General features: G+C 38.6%; 1 protein-coding gene across 1 annotated transcript in view; it reads left to right on the forward strand.

Annotated features, from left to right (window-relative positions):
- Positions 1-1,089: 1,089 nt before the first annotated feature.
- mfsd2b (MFSD2 lysolipid transporter B, sphingolipid) overlaps positions 1,090-13,260 on the forward strand; it is a 29,845-nt gene continuing 17,674 nt past the window's right edge. The window contains exons 1-4 of the mRNA XM_042503596.2: positions 1,090-1,266; positions 2,858-3,241; positions 10,220-10,345; positions 11,502-11,626. Of these exons, the coding sequence (XP_042359530.1) occupies positions 2,876-3,241; positions 10,220-10,345; positions 11,502-11,626 (617 nt within the window). The 5' untranslated portion in view covers positions 1,090-1,266; positions 2,858-2,875. The remainder of the gene's footprint in view (positions 1,267-2,857; positions 3,242-10,219; positions 10,346-11,501; positions 11,627-13,260) is intronic.

The raw sequence follows: 13,260 nt of genomic DNA on the forward strand, positions 1-13,260 counted from the left end.
AGCGTGGCCCACCATGTTCAACAACTCTGCAGTGAACTGTGATAGTAAGAAAATGACATCGGTTTTGAGAAGGTTGAGGGTAGATTTATTAAAATTTGTCCTTGATCCTGCTTCATCTTTGGAGTTGAAGAATGAGTTGATTAAAATCAGCAGCTATTATGAAAATTTCATCTGGTTGCTCAGGCATGTTGCTGCTGATGGCATCGTTCAATTCCTGCAGTGCATTGTTTGAATTTGCATCAGAGTTTTGTGTCCTGTCGGCTCTGAACAAGGTCAATGTTAGTGATTTACCGTGTCTCTGTTTAGATGTGTGCGGAGCAGTCTCTGATTTCCCGTTGCTGAGTGAGCCTCAATTGTATCTTGTGCACATTTGGATCATAATTAACCCTTTAGGGTACGCTTTAATATTACACACACTCGTATCGCTCAGCGGCCAAGCTTTAAAAAATATTATACATTAATGTTATTTTCTGCTTTCATTGAGTTAATTTTTTTTTAACTGTCATCAGTCCTAATCAAAATATCAAATATTCATTAATTTTCAGAATTTTAACCCTTTAGATGCCAGGTTTTTGTCATGATGCCACACTGTTTTAAAGAGAAAATTAAAAAAACAAAAAAAAATCCAAAATGGGATATGTCAATGATTTGCAGCAACATTTATTATTTTTTATACCTTATTATCTTCAAAATTAGGCCATAAAAATATAGAGATTAATATGATTTTCTCCTTTTACTGAGTTTATTTTTTCAACCAGCATAAGTCTTAATCATTAACATTCATTAATTTTACCCTTTAAGTGCCAGGTTTTTGTCATGATGCCACTATGTTTTTTTATTTATATTTTATTTTGGGATTGCTTATCACATGAAAACAATCCCTGCATATGCTACATTGTGAAATGTTATGGAAACGTCACAGTTTTTAAATCTTTCCAATCCAAAACACACACCACTGGTGTCAAATCATCGCCGCTCATAATCTACTGAGAGATGCACGCACACACATGCACGCACACGCATAGCCTACATAAATGCAATCCGTTTAGTGTCATGCACCGTGACGGCCGCTGCAGGGCGCAGCTCCGTCACTGCAGACTGACACAAACCGAGAGTGGAGACGCGCAGACCGTCTCCATCCTCCGCAGTCTCCTTCTCATCCTGCCCGTCTGACTGAGCGGCAGATCACCGCACCGACCAAAACTAACTCACCAAACCTGCAACTAAACCAGCTGACACCGCCGGCTGCTTCTTCATCAACACGGGGTAAGATCACACGTGTTTCTTCTCCTTTTTTTTTACTCGTTTCCCTGTGTTTAATCAGGTGTGCAGAGCGGCTGTTTATGGGAGCACTTACAGTAACAGTAAGATGAGCAGACAGCGCACTCCTGCACGGGACATCGTCGCGTTTTGTGCCCCTGATGGCTGTTTGAAGCTGTTAAATACTGCAGATTATAGGAACATGAGTGACATTTTAAAAAAAGATTGCTTAAGATAGACTGCAAGCATGTGTGTGTGCATGGGTGTAAATTTCAGGGGGGGCTCAGGGGACACGTTCCCCTCATTAGGAACATGCATGTGCATTTGTCCCCAGCAAATAAAAGCATAAAAGAAAAAAGAGGCTTTTATTTTGATAGAATTGCATACATTTACCCCATGAGTTGATGCAGAACGGGAACAGATTGGTGCAAAAATTAAGTGTTTGATGCTAAAAATTAGTTGCCGATGGATCATATGTGTCCTCCCCCAACAAAACCTGCACTCTTGTGTGTTTTTGTTACATTCTCTTGCATCTGTATTCAACTCTGCTCTTGTGCATTCATCCATTCATGTGAAATTTACATCATAAATGTATGCAGAGAAGGCAAACATTGGTGCATAAAAATTCACAAGAATGCAGTAAAACAAGTAACTGATGCTCAAAATTTTCTGTCAGAGGACCTTTGTTTCATACGTGTCCCCCCTCCCATGTTAAAACAAAACCTCCACCCTGCATCTGTATTCAACTCGGCTCTTGTGCATCGTCCCATTTATGTGTATCTACTTCATACACTCATAAAGAAAAGAAAGATATTGGTGCATGAAAATTCACAAAGTTGCTGGAAATGTGGACAGCCTTGTTTCATATATGTTGTCCCAAAAGTTAAAACCTACACTCTTGTGTGTTCTTGTCAAATTCCCCTGCATCTCTCTGCTGTTGTGTATTGTCCCATATATCTGCACCTTAAATTAACACAGAAAAGGCAGACATTGGTGCATATAAATTCACCATAATGTAAATATTGTTCTATTTTGTGGCATCTAAACCATAAATTGATGCAGAAAATACAAAAAAAAGGTGTATACATTTTCACATGAATGCAAGAAATTAATTGTTTAATGTTCAAACCATAAAACTTTGTGTTCTTGTTACATTATTCTGCATCTGCTTTTGTGCATTGTGTCATGTATGTATGTGCATCTAAACCATAAACTGATGCAGAAAAGGCACAAATTGGTGCAGAAAAAGTCACAAGAATTCAAGAAATGTACTGCATTATGGTCAAAAATCTCTGTTGGAGGATCCCCTTGTTTCATTTGTTTAGCCCCTATCTAAAAACAAAACGTCACCCCCTATGTGTTCTTGTTACATTCTCCTGCATCTGTATTCAACTCTGCTCCTGGGCATTGTCCCATTTATGTTTTTGGGCATTCACAGTCTTTGTGTGTGTGTGTTTATGTTCCTGCATTCCTCTGCTTGTATGTTGCAGTGCATGCTTGCCATTGATCGTTTCTGCGTATGCCTATATGTCTTTTTTTTTTTTTTTGCATATGTGTGCTTGTCTGATTCTGCCCTTCCCTCCTGGCCTCATTCCAGAGCAACAACAGCATGTGAATGGCGGCAGAAAACGGCAGAGTCGTCACAGAGGAGCAGGACGAGCTCCCAGCCTCTGGAGCCGCCGCTCACGTGCAGCAGAACCATGCACACACTCGGAGTCAGAGCCACATCCAGTTTCACCCTCTGACACACACCACCACCTCCTCCACCACCACCCAGTGGCAGCCTCCCCGCGCTCTCGCTCACACGAGGAGTCACAGTCACACTCACTTCAACACTCCCTCACACACACAGACGCAGAAGTACGGCTGCCGCCTCACACACAGTCTCTCAGCCATGGCCAAGGGAGAGAAGGGAGCACAGGGACCTGCAGGGAAGCTCAACAAACCAACCGAACCGCTGTTTCCCAAAACACCTCAGCAGGTAAGATCACCTATTTTTTCCTGTTTTTGTGTGTGTTTTTATCACATGTAATGGCAGTATTTTAAGTTTGAACCAAGGCAGTAAATCTGAGTGAGAATTTCCAATCTCATTTGGTGTGTTTGCAGCTTAGTTTGAGTGACTTGATTGGATGGAGCAGGGAAAAAAAAGATGGAAAGTGTGATCTCTTTAGTGGCTTATCGGTTTGTGATTAATCAGCTGCATTGTTTTTCCTGTGAACTACAATCCCCCAGATAGCAGATTCAATGCCGGGAAGTTGATTGTTTTCATTTGATAAAGGCCGTTCCCACTGACGGGATGAACTGCCAGATGATTGTTTTCTCTTGCCTGATCAGTAAGTGATAAAGACAGCTGTAATCACGGCTATAATAAGAAGCAAGACAGTAGAAAGGAGCCACTTACTCAAGTTTTACAAAGACAAGAAGCCTGGGTTAACATCTCTGTCATCTTATGTTATTTATCTTTATAAGGGATTCATGGGTGATTGCAATTTGAGTGCTTGAAGGTGATAAGTCTGTGATGTAAGTTTGTTTGCATAAATGCTGCTGTGCATTCAGGTTGATGCTCTTTAGACGGTACAACAGAGAAAAATGCAGAACAAACAACCAGACATTTATGTGGTGCATTGCCCCTTTTTTAGGTAGATACCGTATTATGCAGACAGCATGTCAAATGCTGTCGTAATGCGATACCATGGCAGTTAGTCACTTATTCTCTGTTTCGCTCCAGAAACAGGGTGACATCACTCCATCCAACCAGTTCTGCAACTGTCTCATTTCTGCCAGAGCTCTGTGTAAGCTGCAGTTTTATTTGTTTTGACTGAATGAATTTGACACCTGAGATTGAAGGTAGTTTGCCAGAATATGGCAGAACTGGATTGGATAGTCTTTAATCTCCTCGAGGGGCAATTAGGTCTGCAGACAGTAATGTACACAACCAACACTCATACGAAAGATAAACAAGACTTAAGTGTCATCATAATAAAAACTGTAATGAGCTTAATTTAAGCACAACTATTTTTCAGAATATCAGTTATCAGTTATATCAGTTAGAAAATCCCTATTTTCCAGAGAACTGATATTCACATTACATAGTGGATGGAAATGCAGAATATTTTTGTATCTTCTGTAACTGATTTAATGAAAATTGATTTAAAATTTGGGCTGAACTTGGGTGTGAATTTGACTATTTTCTAAGAGTAAAGATTCAGTTTTTTTTAACTCAAAGCTACAGCTGTAGCTGCTCTTGTTGGCTCGAGTTTTTGACCAGAATTGGTACAAAGCAGAGTATGAAGTGGACACAAACGTTCATTGTGGTTAGTGCTGTTTCCATTAAAGTCATAGCAACCATGACTCAACATTAGGGGTGTGGATTGGCAAGACTTTGGCGAAACAGTATGTGTCACGATACAGGGGTCGCAATTTAAAATATCGCAATATATTGTGATACTGTAAGTAAGGCGATATATTATGTTTGTCTTTGATTTTCATTTTAGGAAAACAGTAAAAGAACATACCACCACATGCATAAAATGTTGGAAAAATTTACTTTAAGCTATCAGAACAGTGGAATTTGTATTTGTAACTATCACGTCCCTGTAACACGCGAGCAATATGTTGTTACGCTGGAGTCTAAGAGTCAAATTTCTAAAGATAGATTACAACACTATACTATCAAGCAGTTGAAAGTTTAAACATAACATAAAACAAACCACTTTCACAAATCTTTGCATGTAAACTACATATAAATTCAAATTGGATAATTGATATTTAAGAATTGATGCAGCATTACAAAACATAATATCACATTACTCTAGTGTAACAATGTTTTCTTACATCTTGTCTCAAAATGATTGCATTATCGTGTCTGCAAACCACAATAACGTTACATTTGCACATTTTATGCACATTTACGTTCCTTAAGTGATGTAATGTATAGACTTGGAGGAGGGAATGGTGGAGGACAGTAAGCAAGGCGTGGATGGCGAGACGCCTGCCAAGCTGCAGACTACTGTTCGAGACCAACAAACAAAAATAGTGGTGATTTTGCAAGTAATTGCTGTGTCCTCGGCAGCTTTGTAGGTCCAAAACATGTGTAGCATGTTTTTATAGCAACCCAATGCTGTGTTTGCAGCGACTTAATAAGAGTGAAAAGCTGTTTTGTTTTTTTGTTTTTACCAAAACATTGCTGTGTTTTCTCCCAGAACTGTATCCTGAAAAGCAATTGTTTTTTTCTTTTACACAGAGATCCCTCATTTTCAAAACCTGATCGCTATAATCAAGCGGGGTTTTTTTGTGCCAAAACTTAACCACACATCAACCACAACATTGTTGAAATGTGAAGTTTTCAACATAAAGTTTCAAGCTATCCACTCCATAATAAAATACAAATGTCACATATCTGTGGTTTCCAGAAACGTACAGTGCCAACACTTTTGTCCCGCGATTGGGTTTTCTGGAAGCAAGTTATTCTATTCTTAATACAAAAAAAGCTTAACCTCCCAAAACTGCACGTTAGGAAGGCTGCACATATGCAATCAATTTCTTTATATTTGATGACTTAGATGACACTAAAGATAGAAATTTTAAGATGACTTAATGAAAAATTTACAAAAAAAATGATGTGTCTCTGAAAGACTTGGACAACAAGAGGGATTTTTTAAAGAAGTTTTTTGCATGAGAAATGTCAAATAAGGATGACTGAGTGGGACATTTTAGATGAAAGTAGTTTTTTTTCCTTTGTGAATGATAGATCCATGATCACTGAACTGCCACAGCAAATTCCACATGAAGAGCTGCCTGATCCATCACTTAAGTGCAGAGCTTTGTCACTCTGACATACATGTGGAGCACTTTTAAGACAGCGACTCTAAATTCTGTCCATCTCTAGATTTTGGATTGATTCTCTGCCAGTTAAACCACATTGTAAAGGCTTGCCTCCATCCATGACATAATCAACCTTTTTCTTTCATTCTCGTAATCCATAATCTGAATTGACGGCGCAAAGCTGCTGTTGTCAACTCCCATAACTGTGATGCGACCCTGATACCCAGAATGGTCAGAAAATCCTCCAGTGACTATAGAAACTGCTTTATGGATCCATTTTTTTTACCAGCTTAACTTTTAGCACGCAAACGTTCAAGTTTGAATCTGAGCGAATGTACCTCAGCTTCTCCGTTCTTTGCACTTGAATCAGCCTCAATCCAGATTTAAATCGCTCGCCGTGCAGTTCAAGCATTTAAATTGTTTTCCCTCTAACGGTTAAGGATTCATTAACTTTGGAGATTAGTCTTATCTGTCCTTGTCCGTTGCTTGTTGACAGTCCGAAATCTGCAGATGCTCCCTTTAGTCTGAGCCAGTGTTTCTGCGTGTGTGTGTGTGTGTGTGTGTGTGTGTGTGTGTGTTAATTGCGGTGCTGTTTGTGCATCCAGACAACAGTGGAAGGGATATCCTGTTTATCCTCTTTGATGATAAGAACTCAGTAATGAAAGATTGAGAGTGTTTGGAGGGAAAGAATGAGAGTATTTTTGCACATCATCAGTTAAGCTGCATTCTCCAGACACCAAAGACTTTAAATTTTTTCTCTCCAATTAGGGGTAATTGCAGTGAGAGTGGAAGAAGAGAGAGTTTTGAAGTCTTGAACCGCCGCACAGCCTTTACTTACCTCTGACCCGCTTGTCTTGCGATTGAATAATTACACACCTCCCTCCTGGTAATTGTCGTTCTCGAACCCCTCCGTGTTTTGATGGGGCGAAAAAAGCAGGAAGAGAAAACGTGAGTCGGATAATAACAGTGTGTTGGTCGTGGCTGTGGTTACTTTGGTGATTTCCCTCTTTCATAAAACTCTGAGGGGAGTAGCTGTGGGCCAAGCCCGGGCCTCTGTATGTGGAGTGACACTCTTCCTGTGTGTGAGTTCTCGTTTTTGCTACATAGTGAGGACCTTAACACTTTTGTAACCAACAGTAGGCGGGTTTCCTTTACCCTCAAACTGTGCAAAGTGAAATTGCGAAAATGAAATACGCCTAATGGAAACAGGGCAATTTAACAAAATTAACTCCCATTTATTGCATAAAAGTTATTATACTATGCCTCATAAGTGGCTGCTCCCATATATATATATATATTTAACCTTTATTTAAACAGGGAGCTTGCCTTTCCATTATTGCTCACGTAACACGCCTACGTCGCCTTCGATTGGAAATAATGACAGCTAGTGCGGTAAATACAAGGTCTATTACTGGCATACGTTTATTTTGAGAAAGACTGTAAGCATCTAACGATCAGAAATTATACATTTCCTGTGAAATGGAAATCTTTTTTTTAAAAAACACAATGCATGCAACAGTGGCACGGACATTGCAGACTGGGGCATTGCAAGTAGTTGCATATGTCAACACATCTTATCATTAATCTTTTGTCTGAACTGGGCGTTAGGATAAGGGTTGGGTTGGTTTTAGGATGCAGGGCGTGGGCACAAGGGCAAAAAAGTAGATTCACTGTTAAAAAGTTCCTGAATGTTTGTTTTGGTTAAAAATTCCTCCAAGACCGTTTATGTGGTTAAAAAAAAAAAAAAAACTCAGATAAAACAATAGGTTGTAAAGGTGAAAAATAAACATTTCCAATATAATGTAGTAAATAATAAAATGGTAGGGAGAAGTGAGAAGAATAAAAGGGAAGGAAAGATAAAAACAATAAGTAATTTTCATTAAAAGGAGAATGTGGTTAGTCTTTTAAGACCATATTGAAAAAAATCAATTTCAATCTTTATATTTAAATATTAAAGTTAAGAAAAGAATAAATAAATAAGTAAGTAAATGAACAAATAAATGAATAAATAAATATTCTTTTTAAGTTCATTGGGTTGGTTGGTGCTGGGAGGGGAAAAAGACAGTACAGCAGCGCATACCTGGCATACCTGCATAAAAAATAAGTGCTTTAAATGAAGTGTATTAAGGGTTGGGGTTAGGCCTTTTAGTTCTGATGGTTAAGGTTATGGTCCGGGACATCGTGACAGAGTCCTCACAAAGACAGAGGTACATGAATCTGTGTGTGTGTGTGTGTGTGTGTGTGTGTGTGACACCAGAGGTTGTACAGAAGGGGGAACAGGCAAAGGTTGTGCACGGCCCCGGAGACAGTCGTAAATATTGGGCTCCCGAGACTGTGGTGTCTCGTCTCATTCATGTGTGAAGATGAAAGCTTGCCCTTCCTCCAGCGCACACACACACACACACACACACACACATATACACACAGAGTCACGTGTCTGATGGTTTTGGCAGAGTACGGTGAGGGGAAGCGAAGCTGTGGATGACTTGTGGGTTTCTCAGGCTCCTCCGTGGGCCTCGACGTCTGCTCCGATACGCCACAATGCAAACAGCCGACGGGGGGTCTCTCCTCTGATGCTCTGTTTTGCACACACAAATATTTTATACATGAGCATCTCTCTTGTTCTAGAGTAACCTGCCGTTAAGAAAGACGAACGTACAGGAAGATTGATGATCAGGTGACTATTTTTGTATCTTCGGGGGAGTGGAATTCACTGTCAGCACATCCTCCACATACATCATCACTGCAAACGCAGCGTGACGTGGACGCACTTTTGCAACATTTCTTTAAGTTCCACTGAATCATTGAATCGTTGCAACACGGAGATAAGAGGGAAATGTTATTTTAGGAGCACCTGAAATAGAAAAGAATATGAATGACTTCGAGATTCACTATTTATGAGTCATAAATCTGTCATAATGGCTTGATTTCTTTTAGAGAGACACACCTCGCTTAGTGTTGGTGTTTCTGGGAAGTAAAGTTTAGATAGAAGTTGGCTCTGCCCTTATGAGACAATAGAAAGACAAAGTTAGTTTAGCTGGTTGGATTTTAAAGTGCATCATGTTATGACTTAATCATCCACGCTTATTGGTAAAACAAAATGACACATTATTTCTATTCCTGACCTACTTTTCTAGGGATTATTCTGATGAAAATACAAGCAATAATTGTACACTCAATATGATTCAAATACAGAACATCTATTGGCCTTTGCCCTGAATGTTTGGTTCATTCAGTTAAAGGATTGCATCATCCCCCAAATGATGATTTGTTGATCAATTACTCACCCTGTGTTACATTTAATTCATGAGTAAAACAGGGGTCTGCATTTAATCACAGCAAAACTATATTAAAACATCTGTTTACAAACTCCCACACATTTTGTGCAGTATTATATAAGTCTCATTTATCCAGTCGTATGCTCAGTATTTCCATTACAGACAGCTCTATTAGACTGGGAACTGAGCTGAAAGTGAAATATAGCTTTTCTTCAAAGCCAGACTCCATTGACAAATACAGTAATTTTACCTTGCTGAACACAGGAGTTGCTGACCTTGATTGGTTTGTTTGTTTGTGTTTCTGTGTGACTTCTGAGTTTTGAAGGGTTAGTTCAGATTCACCAAAGTCACACAAAAACACAAACAAACAAACCAGCCGAGCAAGTGGTACACCAGCAGCGTGTGTGTTCAGTGAGGTAAAATTACAGTTTTTGTCAATGGATTATTATTGTCAATTATTATGCATGAGTTGTGTGAGAGTTTGCAAATATATATATTTTGATCTAGTTTTGCTGTCATTAAATATAGACTTGTATGACTTTAATTCATCAAGAATTTTTATATTTTTATATATAGAAATGATCATTTATATGTCATTTGCAATCAATTTGTGTCCATAAGTGCATCTCCATGTTGGCAGCAATTACCTTGTAGTTAGTTTAAACTTCAACAGTAAGCAGTTACACCACATATTTCAGTGGCCGGCTTTTGTTTCCTGTTCCCACGAGGAATGAGAGTCTTCATCACAATGCTTGCATGTGGTTAAAAGTTAATTTTCTCATTAGCAGCCTGACCTGTCAGATCGTCATTATCTAATTAAGTTTTTTTTCCTCTCCCTGTCACCTTTGTCTTCACAGACTGAGCTAGGCCAGAAGCTGACATTATGCAGTAAGCTGTGTTTCGCCATCGGTGGCGCACCCAAAGAAGTCGCTGCCAGCGCCACCGCCTTTTTCCTGCAAATCTACCTGCTTGATGTCGCTCAGGTAAATTGTGTGAGGACGAAGAGAATGAGAGTGTTTGTATGAGTGTGGTTACACGTACATGAATGCCCTGTTTATGAAACTAATCCCTGTTATGATCATTCAGGATGTGGTCTACGTGTGCACAGAGAAATCGGGTTAACCTTTAGGGACTGATTGGCGCATTTTACGTGCTTTTTTGATCATTTTGGCTGTTCATGCATATGGCATGAATTTTTGCAAGATTGTGGGTTTTTTTTTTTTTGATCCTGAAATTTCCAGCTCAGCTCCTAAAATAAGTCTAAAATACACAGTGGACATAAAATTGTTACATTCATACTGTTAAGTTCAAACAAAAAGGTCATTTGAAACCCATTTAAACTGCAAGCTTTGATCAAACAGCCATCAAAGGATAAAAATATGCATTATACTATTTCTGAGTGTCATTCTGGGCTTTTTGCCTTGGAATTAGCCATTTTTACTATTTTCCACCTGATGATGTCATTTTAACCATAATTTGGATATGGAGGAAATACATGCTGTTTCCACTAGGTGCACTGTCACAGTCAGTGTTGCTGCAAATCACTGACACATCCCAGACTGTCATTATTTAAAAAAAACAACTTTGCATGTATTATATTGGAAAATAATATTTATATTTTATATTTTATTTATATTTTTTAATCTAAAAACATTGTGGCTTTATGACAAAAACGTGGCTTTTAAATGCTTAATTTTCTGAAAATTGATATATATTTGATATTTTTGATTAGGACTGATGCTGGTTAAAAAAATATCAAAAAAATAGAAAATAATATTAATGTGTAATATTTTTTAAAGCTTGATTTTGACAAGTGCATTTTTTTTGTTTAATATTAAAGCAGGCCTTAAGGGTTAATCATATTCCACGTATCCATCCAAGTTTCTTTCAGAATACTCCAGCTCGCATATTTAGGTTTGTCATAGACAGAATATGGTTTTTTCCTGCTCAAACACATAAGAAATATATTCCAAAAACCCAATTGTAAATGGATTATTTCTGTTCACTTAAGCACACTCATTGTGAATAAATGAGTGTGTGTGTGTGTGTGTGTGTGTGTGTGTGTGTGTGTGTGTGTGTGTGTGTATGTGTGTGTCTGCACAGTTTTTAACTCTAGTCTGCCCCTGTTCCTCTCTGCAGATCAATGCCTTTCAGGCCTCCATGGTGCTGTTCATCGGTAAAGCCTGGGGTGCGGTGACTGACCCCATTGTCGGCTTCTTCATTACAAAGAGCAGATGGACCAAGATCGGCAGACTCATGCCCTGGTGAGCTCCCGCTTTCTCTACGGAGGACACTCCTTCATTGCTCTTAATCTCACCCGGTCATGTTTTTCTTTCTTCCTGCTTTTACATTATATTCCCACATTTCTGCATTTAGATTTTGTTCATTGGCTTGGCTGTACTGACAGAATTAGATCAAAAACATCTGATTGCACACAAAAACTGCTAATAAGCAGTAATTTAGCAGCTTTGACACCAAGTTAAATTCAGTCTCAAAATCATATTGTTTAAAGGTCCAGTGTGTAAGATTTAAGGAGATTTAGTGGCATCTTGTGGTGAGGACAGCAGATTGCATCAAGCTGAAACTTTTCCCGATTCGAATTCCTTCAGTGTTCATTGTTTGGAGGTTTTTACCGGGAGCCGAATCATCTGCAGGCATCTCCTCCTCATAACAAACGAACTGGATGATATAGACGGTAAAAACATTAAATTAGGCAGTTTCATGTTATAAATCAGTGTTTCTCCAACAATGTTTTCTCACCTTTTTTCTGATAACTTAAAACTGAAAAATTCAGGAGAAATTCAGGAAAAGCTGCATTTTAATACAACATATAACACTATACATGCACATATAAATGTAAAGTAGAACAATAAGAGATAAAAAAAAACAGGAGTGTAAGAAGGAGATATAAGAAATAAGTCATCATCAAACCATAGTTTATTCAGGAAAAATTGACTGTGAATTTAGCTCTTTTACAGCAGTAACCAGAATTCACATTTAATGAACTAAAATGATATACAATGTTTGATAGCAGTCGCAATAAAATAATGAAAAAGTCCATTATATCAAATAACCAGCAGCACTTTGTCAAGAATTGTAAACAGCAATAAAAGCGATAAACAGAAAGATTTAAATAATATGTACAAGTATGTGCATCATAGTGTGTTAAATATAAATGCAAAAATATAATAAGTTGGAATTAAAATCAAGTTAGTGTTTTTAAATTATTGCAAAATGCACTTGAATGCACTTAAAACAACCAAAATAGTGGACAACGTCTAATATCATATTCTATTATTGTCATGTTGCTCAGCTCTGCGCTCAAGTTATCAAAGGACCCGGTAAAAGTGCAAGACATGTTTAATTTATTTATCTCAGTTAAAAATCTTGGGAAGTGCTTCTGTTGACATGCAGCTAAGCTTGCGTAAAGGACGGCAATTTGTCGACAGATTACGAAACTTGTTTTGGTGTGCTCCCACTCTCACACACATAATTATGGCCGCTCCATAATGCTAATGTTTGTGCAAAATCCAAACAAAAACAAAGCGTGTGCCCCAGTTTCTGATGGTTTTGAAATGATTCTCAGGCCCGAACATCTCACCTGAGGATTGGACTGAATAAATAGCCTTTGTGCTTTAATTACACTGTTCCCGACGCTCCCTCTGATGGGTTTTGCATACCGTATGCTTCAAGGGCGTCGGCTGCTTTCTGCCTTTCGAGGCCAGACAACAAAAGACAAGGAGGTTGATCTGCATTCTTTCATTAATCATGTTGCAATTGTGCTGCTCGTTGGCATTTCATTGCATTCATGTAACACCTCATTTCACATTTGGGCATCGTCCAGCTGTCTTTGTCTTTGTCTTTGTCTTTGTCTGCAAGATGTTGCTCAGTATCTCAC

The sequence above is a fragment of the Plectropomus leopardus genome, chromosome 16, assembly GCF_026936395.1.
Source record: "Plectropomus leopardus strain MGB_pleo_1.0 chromosome 16, ASM2693639v1, whole genome shotgun sequence".
In the NCBI taxonomy this organism is placed as follows: Eukaryota; Metazoa; Chordata; class Actinopteri; order Perciformes; family Serranidae; genus Plectropomus; species Plectropomus leopardus.